Genomic DNA, 18,414 nt, shown 5'->3' on the forward strand with positions numbered 1-18,414 from the left:
GGATGATAATACACCACTACCACTGGATGATAACACAACACAACCACTGGATGATAACACAGCACTACCACTGGATGATAACACACCATGACCACTAGATGATAACACACTACTGCCACTAAATGATAACACACCACGACCACTGGATGATAATTCCAAGCCCAATTCTGCAATATATAGATTTTTATTGATTAAAAATTGATTAGAAAGCCAGTAAAAGATTATTTATATGACCTGTTTTGTAAAACGCAATGAAGTTGCAGTTTTCTCTTGTTTTAAGTATTTTCTTTGCAAGAAAGTTCCACCAGAGACAGATGAGGCTTTTTGTATTTGGTCTCAGACAACCAACAATCTTCTTGTAGTAGTCTGTTCTTACGCTGCTAATAAAGACAAACCCAACACCGGGTGATTTATAAAGAAAAATAGGTTTAATGGACTCACAGTTCCATGTAGCTGGGGAAACCTTACAGTCATGACAGAAGGCAAAGGAAGAGCAAAGTCACATCTTACGTGGTGGCAGGCAAAGAGAGCTTGTGAAGAGGTACTTTACTTTATAAAACCATCAGATTTCATGAGACTTATTCACTATGATGAGAACAGCACAGGAAAATTCCACCCCCGTGATTTAGTTACTTCCCATCAGATCCCTCCCATGACTTTCGGGAATTATGGGAGCTATAATTCAAGATGGGTGGGGACACAGCCAAACCATATCACCTCTTAAACCTGTGTTTCTCCACAGAGGTGATTTTGCATCCTAGGCAATGTTTGGCAATGTCTGTCTGGGTACATTTTCCTTGTCATAGTTCAGAGTAGGGGGTGGTGCTGCTGGGCTGTATGGGTTAGAGGCCATGAGTGCTGCTAACCTTTCTACAGTATGTAAGACCTGTCTTCACAACAAAGAATTATCTGGTCCAAATTGTTGATAGTGCCAAAGATGAGAATCTCTGTCTTGAACACATGGCTGGATACAGAGCTTTTTAGGGATCAGTTTTGAGGCACCAACCCTACAGTAAAAGCTAGAGGCCTCATTGGATTTCTTTAACAAGTTCATGCAGCAGATATAGAGTGTCTTTATACTGTGGCAGCTAATTGTGATATCTTTGTGATAGCTTTCATTTTACTAATAAGAACTCATATCTAACATTTATCATGCTAGTTAATGGACCATTTTCACCAATAAAATCCCATTTCCAGCAGACATTTTGCTAATTAGCAAAACATCACTGTTGATTAAGCCACAGATGACTGAAGCCCTTCTAGTAGCTTCCTCTACTTTTTGAGCATCTAATAAGAATACTTGCTGATTGCTCTTGGATTGTGTATTCCTGAGTAACATGCTGGCATTACCTAATTCAGAGCTTACATAATAATGTACACATAAAATCACACTGTATATCATGTGGTATTTTGAAATAAATCATGGACATTAGGACGTATTTCCTTCCTAGAAGCTGTACCTACTTACTTTGTACAAACTCTTGCCCTCAGTGTAGTTCATTTGATTCAGCTACCACATACTGAATCTTGTGGAAAGTACAGATGTAGATTGAACCAAAAATACAGACAAAGGGAAGGAAAGCCCTTCTCTTGTCTCAGAGAGTTTATAATTAAGGAGAGGAGCAGTGGGTAAGTAAGCATGAATAATACAAGGTAAAGACAAAAACAAGTGCCATAGGAAACATAAGGAAAAGTTTTATTAGATGCAAAAGTAGGAGAAGCACAAGGGTGTGACTTGGCAAAGACTCTGGAAGTAATGACCAAGAGTGGTTTTGGAACATGGGTGCTGGGGTGGGTCAGTGCATGGTGATGTGGTGATTCCACAGAGTTGACATGAGCACCTAAGTCTTCTTTCTCCTCACTGAGTTTCTTAGTATGTCATAGTGCTAATAACTTTCAATTTATGAAATAAAACTAGAAAACTAAAGGACTAAATGTATAGTTTACGATTGTCCCTTCTCTCTCAAGCTATAGAAGAAAGTTTATAAAATTGATCCTGATTTCATCCAGCACTGCATTTTGCTCCTTTTGCTAAGTACTATGCTGTACATAAAAGTTATGACAGAACTTCTGGGAAAATTTAAAGCAAAATACCACCAGATCACTTTGTATTCGAAGTCTATGTCCTCTAACAACCTCCTCTCTTTATTTAATGTTGGCTTTACTTTTTAATTTCGAAAATCATTCATTTTTGACTCTGCATTCTTATTTAAGAGAATAACAAATATACCTTTGTATTAGTCCATTTTCACACTGCTATGAAGAAATACTTGAGACTGGGTAGTTTATAGAGGAAAGAGGTTTAATTGACTCACAATTCACATGTCTGAGGAGGCCTCAGGAATCTTACAATCATGGCAGAAGGCAAAGGGGAACTAAGCACCTTTTTCACAAGGTGGTTGGAGTGAGAAAGAGCCTGTGAAAGAGGAGCTTTCAGACACTTATAAAACTGATGATCGGCCGGGCAAGGTAGCTCAAGCCTGTAATCCCACCGAGGTGGGTGGATCACGAGGTCAAGAGATCGAGACCATCCTGGTCAACATGATGAAACCCCGTCTCTACTAAAAAAAATACAAAAAATAAGCTGGGCATGGTGGCGCTTGCCTGTAATCCCAGCTACTCAGGAGGCTGAGGCAGGAGAATTGCCTGAACCTAGGAGGCGGAGCTTGCAGTGAGCTGAGATCGCACCATTGCACTCCAGCCTGGTTAACAAGAGCGAAACTCTTGTCTCAAAAATAAAAATAAATAAAACTGACGATCACCAGAACTGCAGGGAGAAACTGCCCCCATGATTCAATCACTTCCCACCAGGTACATCCCTCAACATGTGGGGATTATAGATATTACAGTTTGAGATGAAGTTTGGGTAGGGATACAGAGCCAAACCATATTATTCCACCCTGGCTTCTGCCAAATCTAAGGTTCTTTTTACATTTCAAAATTAATCATGCCTTCCTTACAGTCCCCAGAGTTTTAACTCATTCTAGCATTAACCCAAAAGTCTAAGTCCAGAGTCTCATTTGAGACAAGGCAAATCCCTTCTGTGTAGGAGCCCGTAAAGTCAAAAGCAAGGTAGTTACTTTCAGGTTATAGTGGGGATACAGATGTTGGGTAAGTGCCCTCATTCCAAGTAGGAGAAACTGGCTGAAATAAAGGGCCCATGCAAGTGCGAATATCAGCAGGGCTATCCTCAAGCCTTAAAGCTTTAAAATAATCTCCTTTGATTTCATGTCTCATATCCAGGTCACCCTCATGCAATAGGTGGGCTTCCATGGCCTTGGATAGCTTTGCCCCTGTGGTTTTGCAGGGTACTGTCCCCATGCTGCTCTCATGGGCTGGCATTGAGTGCCTGTGGCATTTCTAGGTAAACTGTGCAAGCTGTCATTGGATCTATCATTCTGGGGTCTGGAGGACAGTGTTCCTCTTCTCACAGGTCCACTAGGCAGTGCCCCAGTGGGAACTCTGTGTGGGGGCTCCAACCACACATTTCCCTTCTGCAGTGCACATTTCTCCATGAGGGCTCTGCCCATGCAGCAGACTTCTGCTTGGATATCCAGGCTTTTCCATACATCCTCTGGAATATAGGTGGAGGTTCCCAAACCTCAGTTTTTGACTTCTGTGCACCTGCAGACCCAACATCACATGAAAGCTGCTAAGGCTTGGGACTTGCACCCTCTGAAACAGTGGCCTGAGCTCATCTCTGGCCCCTTGTAACCATGGCTAGAGCTGGAGCTGCTGGGACTCAGAGTGCCATGTCCCAAGGCTGTACATAGTAGCAAGGCCCTGTGTCTGGTTCAGGCAACCATTTTTCCCTCCTAGGCCTCTGGGCCTGTGATGGGAGGGACTGCCGTGAAGGTCTCTGACATCCCCTGAAGACATTTTCCTCATTGTCTTGGTGATTAACATTTAGCTCCTTGTTACTTAAACAAATCTTTGCTGCTGGCTTGAATTTCTCCCGAGAAAATAGGTTCTTCTTTTCTACCACAAGGTCAGGCTGCAATTTTCCAAACTTTTATTCCCTGCTTTCCTTTTAAACATAAGTTCCAATTTCACATCATATCTCTCAAGTTCAAAGTTTCACAGTTCTCTAGGGCAGGGGCAAAATGTCACCAGTCTCTTTGCTAAAGCATAGCAAGTGTCACCTTTCTTCCAGTTCCCAGTAAGTTTCTCATCTCTATCTGAGACCACCTCAGCCTGGACTTCATTGTCCATATCCTGTCAGCATTTTGGTCAGAATCGTTCAACAAGTCTCTCAGAAGTTCCAAACTTTCCCACATCTTCTTGTCTCCTCCAGAGCTCTCCAAATTGTTCCATCATCTGTCTGTTACCCAGTTCCAAACTTGTTTCCACATTTTCTGTATCTTTTTAGCGGTGCATCACTACCTTAGTAGCAGTTAAACTGTGTTATTTGTTTTCACATTGCTGTAAAGATGCTACCAGAGAGCAGGTAATTTATAAAGGAAAGATATTTAATTGACTCACAATTGCGCTTGTGGGAAGGCCTCAGGAAACTACAATCGTGGAAATAGAAGGGAAAGCAGGCACCTTCTTTACAAGGCAGCTGTTGAATGAAAAGCCTGTGAAGGAGAAACTGTCAAACACTTACAAAACCATCAGATCTTGTGAGCACTCACTCATTATCATGAGAATAGCAGGGGGAAACCTCCCACATGATCCAGTCACCTTCCATCTAGTCCATCCCTCAACATGCAGGGATTATGGGGATTACAGTTCAAGATAAGATTTGGGTGGGGACACAGAGCCAAACCATGTCATACCCCAAGGTGGCAAAGGACATGATCAGTTGGCTGTTTTTACTATGTTATTAGTATAAAAAAGCTAAAAATGTCAATCAGGGATATTGAAACTCTGAGAAGGGGACGACAGAACAAACAAAAACCAATTGCCTTGATATAATTCTGGGTGCTTGGGTTTAAGGTCCGGACTTCAGTTAAAGAAGTCAATTGGAAGAATGGGCATTTGTCTTTCATCTCTCTGATCTATGTTCAACTTGTATTAGGTGTTAGAGCATTAGTGGACATCAGTGCAGTTAAACATTTCAAGCTGGGGTCTGCTTGAAGCTGATGCTATGCCTCTAAATGGTCATTGAAAAGTATGATAATAGGTTGGACATCATTTAAGTTCACTTAGATGAGTTACCCTACTGAAGGTCACCCTCTAGGATGGTTTGGAATAAAGTGCTAGAAGTATAATTCTTTGTTTATTAATGCCACTTGGTAAAAGCTTAGTGAACCCTATGTAATTTCTCCTAACGAAAGTCCAGAATTCAATTAGTTGAATACATGGCTACTTTAATTATTCTGTTACGGCTAATTGATATTCACAGTGATCATGTTTTATAGCTTCTAAATGCAATATTACCTTACAAGTTTATGGTTCAGCCTCCTTTGATATTCCAGTTCTTTTTCTTTGTTTTATGTCAGCATATAATTTTATTAGGTTCATATATATTGCACCTCATATGTAGTTTTGTCAAGAAATAAAGCTCTTTTTCCTACTCTTTTTTGCTCATCTGCCTATGTGAGTTGTAAAATAGATTTTGCCTGCCATAGATTATCCATATCATTGTGAAAGATTAATCTTTTTCATTTCTCTGTATGTATGGTTCAGACTGTTACAAGATTTAGAATAAATGGATATATAGTTACTGGGATGTCCTGTTTATGTTGTTAGAGAGTTGTTACCTTTTCTAAATCCTAGTAATCTCTGACTTCATAGTGTTATCTCATGGAAAGCTGAGTAGGTACCTGCTTTGTTTTTAGTGTGAGCTATTAAAAATTGAATGCTGACATTTCAAGGAACTTTTCATTTAAAATATACAGGCTTTCCCATAGCACAGAATCTTGCCTTAACATGCTTTGTACTTGACATACAAAGTAACAGTACGTTATCTGTGCTAAGTGATTGTGATGTCACCGAGTTCCCAATGCCATGCACTTGGGGCCACACCTGAGTCCCCCGGAGCAACCAAGGCTAACAGAGCAACAATGTCAAAAAGGTTGTGCTATAAGGATTTTCCCAGGATTATTCATGGGAAGGTAAAGTTCCTGAAAGCACAGTTTGCTATGTTCATAATCCCAGTTTTCTCTTGTATGAGCTTTATTATACCCTTTGTCATGGAGCACTTTCAAGCCCATTCTGAAAAGAGACAAGTCTTTAAGGAAGTAAACGTATGTACTTCACTTTTAATCTAGCTATCAACACCAAGGTAAGACATCAGAATGTTTGTGTTGGGCTCCTTGAACTTGATTTCTATATTTTCTTTGTTTCTCTTGCATTATGGGATCTTCTAGTTTTCCATAATGATCCACTTAAGTACATTGTGTCACGTTTTCCAGCCTAGTCATGTTATCCAGAATCTGGCAAGATCTGAAAACTATTCAATACATATTTCTTTTAGGAATAGCAAATAGTAGGTGGGAAAAAATGTTTTATATTATTTTTTCCCAAGATATGATTCTATATTGATAAATAATGTTGTAATCCGCTTTGTTTTTATTTGTTCATTCACAATGATTCTGTGTTAGGGAGCTCTACAGAGTTTTATTTTCTTGCAGTAGGTTAACTACTTTTTGAAAGTTGAATGTGACTCTCCATCCTCAGCAGCTATTAGCGTAGTCAATGTATTCTAGGCTTATTTAAGTTTCAGGATTCATATCGTGTGACTTTTCCTCCTAGCATCATATTAACTGTTTCAAAGCAATGTGCTATTAAAGTGTTGTGGCCATGTTTCTCACTCTGTTCTTCTTCCCGGTGGATCTCAAACTATTGATTCTGTTTGCAGTCCAGGGAAAGATGTGTGCTGCTGGCCTGTAATTTGGTGGTGTTGGGTCTTAGGAAATATCCCCCTCTTTGGTCTTTAGTGTACGTATCTGAGCTTTGGACATGTTGTTTTAAAATTATTCAAGGATCATATCTTAGAAAAGTGAGTGAGCTTATTTCTGTACATCCTTTATTTAGGTTGTAATCAGCTCTTCAAAATTAAATTTGTTTTGATCTATGTAGTGTTCTCAGTAGGCTCAAGTGTTGAATTCTCTTAGTGTTTTCTAAATAATGATAATGGAATATCCATTACGAGTTCTTTGCATTTTAAAAAATCCCACTGTGTGAACAAAAGGAAAATTATTTAGTAGGAGTGTTTTAATAGCCATGGTGGATAATGACATACATTGAATGGGAGAGAAAACCAGGTGCCGATACATTCAGGGTCTAGTAAGTAATAGAATTTCCATGTTATGTATAACTGTTCAAGTTGTTAAAACAAATTATTTGAATTGTTAATACAATTACAGATGCCCACCACGCTACATTTCCATCTCATAATCAAGTGTAAACATATGTAGTATTGATGTTTAAAAAATTGTTTTTGTGATTACAGAAGTAATAAGTTCATTATAGGAAATGAAAAACAGTCCAAATAAAAAATATATCCAGCACATATATTATAACTACTATAGGTCTTACCATACTTTATACTTTTTCCCCTGTCAATATAAACAGGCACTCAACGAACTCTCTCCCTCCCTTCTGCTCCTCCCTCCCCCATTTCTCATACAAAATTAGGAACTTAGGGCATATGCTACTTCATGAATTGTGTGTTTTTTTCTCACCTAACATTTTGAATTTTTAAAAATTTTCTATCAAAGTATCGGCTTTCAAGAACTCCTACTGTTTGGTTATATGGCTGGATCAAAATCTTTATAATCAATATCCTGTTGTCAGATTATATCTTATTTATCCAAACCTCTATTGTTCACTCTTAGTTGTTCCTTTAAATAATACTAGTTGCATTTTCTTAGATATAAATTCTCTAATTTTTTAATATTTGCTAGGATTGAATGCCTAGAAGTGAAATTGGTCACAGGAAGATTAATGATAGTAATGATTTATACACACATTCACACATTTATAGTTGTTATTATTATACATTTTAATATGCTTAATTTATATCCATTTAAAATATTTATGTAGTTAAATTCATTCTTTCTGATATATAGTTCTATGAGTTTTGACAAATGCATATAATTGTATAATCACCATCACAATCAAGAAACATTTATTTCCTCATCTTAAAAAATTTCTTCCTTTTGCACCTTGACTATAAAGCATGTTTGTTTTTAATTTTGAACATATAAAAGCAAAAACAAGAAAATAGAAACCGCCCATAGGTCTACCATTCTGCTGTAACCTTTGTTGACATTTTATAGAATATTCTTCTACAAAAACGAGGTCATATTGCCCTTGGGTTTATATATATATATTTTGTTTTTTACGTGGTATACTTTGAGTACGTATTTCATTTAGCCATTGGATTGGTTCATTTTTGTTTCTCTGCAGTTCTAAACAACCTCTAATGAACACCTTTGCATATCGTACTTAAGGAAAGTACTGTAAGTAGTGTTTTTAGATCTCAAGGTATATGTACATTTAAAAGACTTGTTAATTTTATCCGATTGATTTATACAATGGGTATACCAATTTATACTCTGACCAGCAGTGTATAGGCGAGCCTGTTTTCTTATATCCTTGCCAATATTGAGTATTTTTATTTTACATTTGTGTTAATTTGATGGATGAATAATGAAACCATGTTACCTTACTTTGTATTAATCTGATTTGCTGTGGGGTTGGATTTTTTTCATGTGATCATTATTTGTATTTTTTTCTGTGTAAATTTCTCATTTATATTATTTGTGTATATTTCTTTTTTTTTTTTTTTGATGGGGGTGAGGAGTGAGGGATGAGGCTTATTTTTTCAGTTCTCGATATATTAGTAAGATGAACTTTCAGTTACCTGTTGGAATTTCTTTGCCTCTTTTTGTTACTTGTTTATTCTTTTGATTTTGTAATGCTTTTGTTTTATGGAGTTTCTTATGGGTCCATTCTTTTCCATTCTCTTTATTTATATTTTCGGTTTTTATGTTGAATTTAGAGAGGTATTTTTAGAGTATATAGTGATGTATATTAGCTTTCAAATTCATTTACTTTTTGTTTCATATTCCTAACAGTCTAATAAAATTTTTACTGTGTTATACCAAGGAGCTATAGATTATATACTTGTATATGGATATATTTTAATCTAATCTTAACATTGTATTTTTAAAATTTATTTATATGCTTTCAAGCAGCATGTACTTTTCATTGAAATGTTCTATTCAAACTGTAACAGCATAGTGACATTTAATTGTGTCCCAAGTTAAGCATTTTTTAAAAAATTTTCTTTCTCATTACCTTCTTTGGCTTGCATTTTAAATATTATCCATCAGATTTCTTTGTGTGAAATTAGGAAAAAACAGTACTCATGTTGTTAAATAACTGTTTGTTTATTTTTAACATGCTGCAGGATATTGAAGATAAAGTAAGTAGCAAAATAATAACCTGTAAATGTGCAAGTAGTTTGTAGTTCACCTAAACTAAGCAGATAGTTGAATAGACAGGTACCTTGATATCTTAGACAAGCAATGCTTAATCACTTATGCAAAAGAATTTTGGTGAAATAACACAAGGATGGGACTGCCTAAATGTATATTTGTTAACAGATGCTTGGATGCATACAATTTTTAAAAAGATATATATATGTACACATACTTTATATATATTAAAAGTAATATATGTACTTCATTAATATATATTAAAAGATGTATACATACATATATACATAGGCATATGCATATACATATATATACTTGCAAATTGTAGTCAGACATATATTCAACCTTCATTGAGCAAAAAATATGTTGAAAACAAAATCTAACCCAGAGTGATATAGGAAAGTCCCTTTTCTCAAAGACAGAGGCCAATTAAACATAATATTCAAGATACCAACATTAGTTTAAGAAATGTACTTTTGGCTGGGTGTGGTGGCTCATGCCTGTAGTCTCAGCACTTAGGGAGGCCGAGGCGGGTGTATCACGAGGTCAGCAGGAGTTCAAGACTAACTTGATCAAGATGGTGAAACTCCATTTCTACTAAAAATACAAAAATTACCCAAGTGTGGTGGCATGTGCCTATAGTCCCAGCTACTTGGGAGGCTGAGGCAGAAGAATCACTTGAATCTGGGAGGTGGAGGTTGTAATGAGCAGAGATCATGTCACTGCATGCCAGCCTAGGCAACAAGAGCAAGACTGTCTCAAAAAAAAAAAAAAAGAATTTTTTTTTTTACTTGTTTTGATTTTATTTTTAAAAATTTTGTAAATTGAAAGTGGAATAGCTAAAGCTTTTAAAATTACTTTTAATTATTGTTATTTATTATGATTATTTTGAATTATTGAAATAAACAATGTAGTAGTTTTTGTTTCCCCTCTTCCATAACAATTAATTCTTTGCAAAAAGGAAAACAGAACAATGTATGTATTTATTGGCAAGTTTCACTAGGTAATTAAAGGTTCTTAAACACAAGATTTGTGTACAAACTGTTATTTAGGCATTTTTTTTTTTTATTCCAAAAGGTTAAGAGCCATGTATCTTATGCCCAGGATAAAGTTTCATTTTACAAAATATTAATCCTTGAAATTACTCTTTGTAGGGAAGTTAAATAAGAGTCTGTCATATGCTGTATTCTGACGTTTCCAAATACATTTGGACAAAATAGGACACAGCTGTTACAGTGAAAAACAATGCAATGTAGACTTATTCTTTACATTTAAATACAGCAATCATCATCTTAATGGTTTTCTATGGTAGAGACCTAATAGATTACAAAAATCTTCAGATTTGTATTCTTATTTCTAATGCAATTTATTCTTGACTTTTGCTTTGCTGTTGCTGCTTTTTCTTGATATAGTATATTCCTCATTTCTTTTTTTAGGCTAGGCAGCTGGAAGAGAAAGACCGAGTGCTCAGGAAGCAGGATGCATTCTACAAAGAACAGCTGGCTAGACTGGAGGAGAGGGTATGGCTATTTTTCGTCATTGATTCTATTACCACATCTGCCGCTTTCTTGTATATTTATTTAAAAATTAATAAATTAGAATTTCAGCTGCTTTTCCTAGTTGTCAAGCGGACAGGAAGTGAGGAGGGAAAGCAGATTGTTTGTCCAGTGTAGGAATGTCATTTTTTCTTTGGACACTTTGAAATGGTTCATTGTTTGTTCACTGATGTATTTTGTCACATGGGAACTCCACCAGATACTTTTCCTTATATGTTTAGAATCTACATTGCCTCCAGGTCAGACAGTACTCCGCTACTCTTAACTCCCCCAGACACTGACTAAACTTTAGTGCACTCTTAAAAATGATAGGTTTTTTTGTTTGTTTGTTTGTTTTTTGAGACATAGTTTCGCTCTTGTTACCCTGGCTGGAGTGCAATGGTGCAATCTTGGCTCACTGCAACCTTCGCCTCCTGGGTTCAGGCAATTCTCCTGCCTCAGCCTCCTGAGTAGCTGGGATTACAGGCACGTGCCACCATGCCCAGATAATTTTTGTATTTTTAGTAGAGTCAGGGTTTCACCATGTTGTCCAGGATGGTCTCGATCTCTTGACCTTGTGATCCACCCGCCTCGGCCTCCCAAAGTGCTGGGATTACAGGCTTGAGCCACCACGCCCAGCCAATGGTAGTGTTTTAAATGATATATTTTCTTTTTTTTTCCTTTTTAAGAAAGAATCTCATTCTGTCGCCCAAACTGAAGTGCAGTGGTGCGATCTTGGCTCACTGCAACTTCCACCTACCAGGTTCAAGCAGTTCTCATGCCTTAGCATCCTGAGTAGCTGGGATTACAGGCATACACCACCATGCCTGACTAATTTTTGTATTTTTCTTAAAGATAGAGTTTCACTATGTTGGCCAGGCTGGTCTCTAACTCCTGGCCTCAAGTGATCTGCCCGCCTCAGCCTCCCAAAGTTGTGGGATTGCAGGCACAAGCTGCTCCACTTGGCAGGATATATTTTCTTTCTGAAAACTCAGTTTCACTGCATTTGTAGTTAAGAAATGAATGTCTCCTTCAGGAGAGGTGGACAGGAGCTGAATAGTAGAAGTTAAAGATGAGTTAGGAGAAGGAAAAGAGGGTGTCAGTCAGCATGGGTCTAGAATTTGACAAAGATGGGAAAAAGAAGGCAATGAGTTTAAGAATGGGAGTTTGAGCACCTATCAGTGCCCTCTGCAATAAAGTAGATTGGTTATCTAAATTAATTTCATACATAGACCATGAGTTTGCAGAGTGAGCTCTCTCTTTTTTTGAGTGAACCCCTCAAAATTTTATTTGTTGAAAATATGTTATTTGATAAGAAAATAGGAAAAAATGAGCAATAAACTATTAATCCTCACTCAGTACAGTTATTTATATGTTAAATGTGTTTGCTGTCTCCACGTGTTACTGAACTGAATACTTCTTGAATGTAGGGAGCATTCTCCTATTCATTTAGCAGATATTTACTTAAGCACCTAATATATGTTTGGCCCTGGTCTTGTGCCAGCAGCTATGTGCTGGTGAAGAAAATGAGGTAAACATCTGTCTTCATGGAGCTTAAAATCAATTTAAAACCACTATACCTAGTGTATGGCAGATTATGGTAATTTCAGGAGGAATGAAATGGGAAAAGCGAGTCCCAGGACTGGGGGTTAGTCATGGAGCTGGGTAAAAAGGGAAGATCTATCTGTTGAGATGATGACATTCGGGAAGACAGGCCTGTGGTAATAGGGAAGCAAGCCATTGCCAAAACCATGAAGCAGGCATGAACTTGGCATGTTTGGGAGGCTGGAGGGTTTAGGAGCAGACCAGCCCCCTGGCTGCTGTTTTGGGCAAGAGTTGAAGCAACAGAGAATTAGTAAGAAATTATGGGAGTAACTCGGAAAAGGGCTGACAGTGCTGTGGGTCTGAGTGCTGGCAGGGGAAGTAATGAAATGTGGTTCAGTATTTTAAAGGTAGAGTTGACCAGATTTGCTGATGACTTTGAACATGAGTGAAGAAAGCCAAGACTCAAAGAACCTTCAGGTTTATGGCTTTCATAACTAGAAGGTTTTTTCCACAGGGGAAGATTCTTAAGATAAGGATTAGGATGTTGGTGGTAGAGGAAATCAGGAGTTTAATTATGGATATGTTAAGCTTAGGACACAAGGCATTGAAGTAGAGATGTTGAATAGGCATAAAGTGGAATGGTTTAGAGAATGACAACAATTTTTCCTGTAAAGGCCAGATAGTAAATATTTTAGGCTTTGCATGCCACATTTGGTTTCTTGCAGCTACCCAACTCTGCCTTTGTAATGTGGAATCAGAGAAAGCCAATTATAAGTGAATGAATATGGCTCTGTTCTAATTGCAGGACACTGAAGTATGAAGTTCATATGATTTTCACACATCACAAAATTTTTTTTTTTCCCCAAACATTTAAAATTGAAAAACCAAAACCAAGTAATGGGCCTGATTTGGCCCCCTGGTTGTAGTGTGCAGAACTCTGATTTAGAGCACAAGGCTCTGATGTCAGATGCCTTGGATTCAAATTTCTGACCTGGCATTTCCCTGCAGTGTAATGTGGAACATCTGACTTTACTTGTCAGTTGTTAAGTGATGATATAATAGTACTTACCTCACTAATTTGTTAAATGAGCTAATACTCATAAAGCACCTGTAATAGTGTGCACCACAGAGTAACCACTCACCCACAAATTGTTTTACTTCTATGCTTAGAGATTGCACATGGGTTAGAGTTTGTATTAGTTTGTTTTCACACTGCTTTGATGAACTACCTGAGACTGGATAATTTATGAAGTGAAGAGCTTTAATTTACTCCCAGTTCTTCATGGCTGGGGAGGCCTCAGGAAACTTACAATCATAGCAGAAGGTGAAAGGGAAGCAGGCACCTTTTTCACAAGGTGTCAGGACAGAGAGAGGGCATTCAGGGGAAACTGCTACCTTTAAACCATCAGATCTTAGAACTCTCTCACTATCACAAGAACAGCCTGGGGGAAACGGTACCCAGAATCCAATTACCTCCTACCAGATCCCTTTGTCAACATGTGGGTATTCCAATTCTAGATGAGATTTGGGTAGGGACACAGAGCCAAACCATATCAGAGTTAGTAAATGTTAGCTGAATAAATGAATGAAAGTGACAATTTTTGAGGTGATGTACCTGGCATCTGCTTTTCCCCACCCAGTGACAGTTTTCTTTGCCATCAGGTTTTACTCTATTAGGTATCTTATAAACTTGCCTTTAATTGTTGTGAGGCTCAAGAAAAGACACTGAAAAATATTCTCCCATTTCTCATAGACTAATTCACTGTTAGGCTTTTTGGCATCAAGTAGAACAAGTGGTAGAAGATTAGATGGACACAATATGATAAGATCAAATTATTGTGAGTCGTGTCTTATATAGACAGAATATATTGTTTACCTTTTTGAAGATCAGGCTGGAAAGTAGTTACCCTGCAGTTGAAACTAAAATCTGAGAAGCACCAGTGAGCTTAAAATGCTAAGGTGGAATGTGTACACTACTATTAGTTTATTTCAATAATGCCACATTAAGTACTATGTGGGAGAAAGGATGTTAACGAGGAGTCAGAAGGCATGCTTTTGTCATCTAGCTGTTTGGCAGTTCACCTAATCCCTTGTGGTGTCTGGTTCTTTATCTGTAACATGTTCCTTGCTCATCTTCATGATGACTGAGGGTAGATCAGGTGAATGTGTAAAAACCCCTTGAAAACTGGAAAGAGCTTAACAAATATCAGCTGTTGCCATGAAAGACTATCTGCTTACTTTCCATTATGTATAAGATAATGATAATCATAAAATTACTATTATTCAACTGCCTTGTGTCTTTTGCCCGTTTCTATACAGTCCTGTTTTTGTTTGTTATTGTCATTCTCAAAGTACCCAAGTTGAATTTTGTCCATTTGGATTTCTTCCAGGAATATGTGAGAGACATATAGGTCTCTAATGATGGAGCATTTTCTAGGCATAATGCAAAAGATTGTAAAGGGATATTCTTTTGTATTGTGACAGCGGTGAAAATTACAATGTCTGACTATTTCTGTAAGGAATTCTGCGCACACTTTGGTATTAGTATGAAAATGCTGAATCCAATAATTCATATTGTAAGAAATGATTATAATATTAATATAACTTGCAGATCATCTAACTCACTAGAAAATCCAGGTTGCCTGTGGTTTAAAGGTGGACATATGCACGTATCTTTCCTCTTTTAACCAAATGAAATGATGAAACTATAAAGTAGATACCAGGTGGTGTATCATTAATGGAGAGGGGTGTGACATCAATGAGTCTTTTATGGAATCATTCTGAGGGAGATTCCTGAGATAACCTTACCATCTGCCCATTAGCTAGATTAACCAACACAGCAATTGTACACATTATCAATTTTTGATGACTTGAACTATTCATTTATATTGGCTTGATGCAAATTTCTCTTGAAAGTATGAATCAAAGTCCACTAAATGTGAAGTACCTTCAGTTTCTGTAATACAGCTTGGTTTGCTTCTTGGATCTATGTCAATAAACTTATTAATTAGATAATTCCCATGTGTGAATGGAACTCCCTCCACCCAGGTATTTATATTGGCCACTCCACCCGGGAGTCTGAGATAATTTTCTTCTTTCACTAACTCATTAGAAGTAATAGGTGTAATTTAACTGGACACTGATTTCACTCTTTTTAGAACCAGTTTTCAAAAGCAGCGACACTTTACTGAGACAAGTGTTGCTGCTTTTGAAAACTGGTTCTAAAAAGTCTCATTTTTTTCAAAGCCATTTGAAAAGATTTTTTAAGTCCTTATTGAAAGATACTTACAGAGTTTTAATTCCTAGTTATTGATAAAAGAGACATGGATAGTATTAATTCCTGGTTGGTGATTTGATGGGAGGAAGCTGAGAGCAGCTTTCAAAGAGAAGATTCTTAAGTGTTTCTAAGAAGTAGTCTCCAAGTCTCCCAGGAAATTCTGTTTTTTGTTTTCCAAACTTTATTTTTAATTTTTTTCCCAACTTTATTTTTGTTTGTTGTATAATTGACAAATACATCCATAATGCTTTATACTTCTTTATGATAGCCACGTTTTGTTTATAATACTTGTGATGAGTTATGTGTGTTTATCTTGTAAACTCCTGAGGACACAGAGCTCATTTCCTTATTTCTGAATTTTCGTTTTTTTTTCTTTTGTTTTTGAGTTTCTGTAACTTACATATCCAAGTAGCATGTTGAATGAATCCTAGATTTTCTAAGCTTACACTATGAAGTTATGTTTATGCGATTAGTGTGTAGTTTTAAAATACACACAAATGTTTAACATCTTCTTCACAAACCATTTAAACTCATCATTTGGTTCTATGCTGTGAAAGTCAAGTTTATCTTTGAACACTGCTATTGTTTATAGCATCATCATTAGCAGTAGCTAATGATAACACTTACTGAGCACTTAAATTGTGGTAGGTACTTCGCAGGGATTGTCTCACTTTATACACCAGCAACCCCATGTGGCTGTGCACCCTATTGTTTAGATGAAGGCTTAAAGTCATTCACCCAAGAACATACAGTCAAAATATGATAGACCTGGCTTTGAGCCAGGTTCCATACTTGAGCATTTAGGTGCTGTGTAGTACTAACTTGAAGATGTTCATTCCGTTTAGTTCTTTGGGTTGTCAGTTAGCTCTTTCAGCTGCTAATACAACTTTTTAGGTCCTGACATTATAATTTGATTAATGCCACCTCATAACGCAAAAGAGTTCAGCATTCAAAAATGCATAATTTTCTCCCCAGAATTTGGCATTTCCTGGGAAAATCTGACCAAAAGGGAATGAATAAGGTCATATTACCTAGTGATTACAGCATGATACCCCTAAGAGTTATTTTAATATCTAGTTGTACTTCTTTCACATTGAAGTAAGAACTTTGTAGTCGTTCATGCAGTTTAAAAATTTCTCTTTGAGGTCTTCATTCACTCACTCATTGTTTGATAATATTGCTTTCCATATTTTCATCTCTTTCCATCTTCTGGAAAGAAAGCAAACTTTGTTTTACTTTTGATAAAGTGTTTTGATAGTTTTTCATCAGAGTCTGGATCGTTGTGTGTTCTTCAGGAAAATGTGTATTTTTCAGGAGTCTGTTGGTCCTGTGGGAGAGAAGTGAGGGGAAGGACCGTGGTTATCGTGTCATGGAGGGTAGAACCTGCGGTCTCCCAGGGGTCTTCCAGGAGGAAGGGCCTTGTCTCCCCAGGACGTGTTGAAGACTTGAGCTCTTTGATAATGTGTCTTGCAAGTATAACTTCTCAATTATGAATTTGAATTGATTTGCTCTGTGGAATCCTCTTTGCTCTTTGCTTTCCTAAGAATGATGGGGTTTGACTCTGCATGAAGGGAGACGTAAAAGCCCTGGTGGCTTGAGGAGCTGAGGGAGATCAGAAAGCTTAGTAGGTAGCTGTAATACAATGTTGAGTAACCCAGTGATGTGGCATGTATTTGTTCTTTGACAGCTCATCCCTACACCTCCCCTCACTGCATTTATAAGATCTTTGCATTCTTAAATATGAAGATATATTTGTAAGAGTGACCACTTTAAATACTGTTCTATGTGCCGTATGTAAAAAATGGAGGACTTACTAGGCTAATTTTCCATGGCATATAATCAAATAGATGCTTCCTTGTTTATAAACCTATTACCTATTATTTATCATATGCCGACTATACTGAGGATCTGCTAAGTGTATACCATCCTTCAAAATTCTTTCCCACTTCAGGGTCTTTGCCTTTGTTGTTCCCTGGGATACTCTTTTCTACCTTTGAATAGCTGTCTCTGACTGCCTTACAAGTTTTTAAACTTTCCTAATGACTATCGGAAACTAGACTTCTGAACCCTGTCCATAACTGTCATATCAACCTATTTATTTCTTTGAAAGCACTCGTCCAGATCTGTAACTAGTTTCCTCATTACTTGTTAACTTGATCATTGCCTTCCCAGTTATCCAGTAGAAGTCCCACAAAGACAGAAACTTTGTCTCAGACACCTCGGAATCCCTTACTTGGTGAATAATAAATGCCAGTGTGGCATGGACTGCTTTCAGTTTTCAGACACCTCCGGATTTCAGCAGCAATTTGCATACACACTGCAGGAAATCCCATAGAATTAAGAGGGGGGGAGAATTGTATAAGCTGGGCAAAAGAGAATGATGAAAAATAAATTGCCACTAAGAAGAAAAGTATATTACTAGTTTGTCACCTGTGGAGAGAGTTGCTAATTAAATTCTAAGGTCCTGCTTACATCAAATGAGCAATGTTTAAAAGTCTCTCACTTATGGCAGATGACATGTCTTTTACTGCTTCATAAAGTGTTGGGCTCATCTCTATGATTAATTGGCATTTGATTGTGTGACTTCTTCTTTGTCAATTAGTACCTTTGCTTCTGTGCTCCTCTGTGTAAAGCTTGGGGAAAAGTAATGTCAACAATGGTAATA

General features: G+C 37.2%; 1 protein-coding gene across 1 annotated transcript in view; it reads left to right on the top strand.

Moving 5' to 3' along the window:
* Window positions 1-18,414, top strand: part of LOC100412273 (MICOS complex subunit MIC19) — a 300,089-nt gene that overhangs the window by 186,863 nt on the left and 94,812 nt on the right. The window contains exon 6 of the mRNA XM_009003051.5: window positions 10,829-10,912. Coding sequence (XP_009001299.5) covers window positions 10,829-10,912 — 84 coding nt within the window. The remainder of the gene's footprint in view (window positions 1-10,828; window positions 10,913-18,414) is intronic.

This window comes from Callithrix jacchus, chromosome 11, assembly GCF_049354715.1.
Source record: "Callithrix jacchus isolate 240 chromosome 11, calJac240_pri, whole genome shotgun sequence".
In the NCBI taxonomy this organism is placed as follows: Eukaryota; Metazoa; Chordata; class Mammalia; order Primates; family Cebidae; genus Callithrix; species Callithrix jacchus.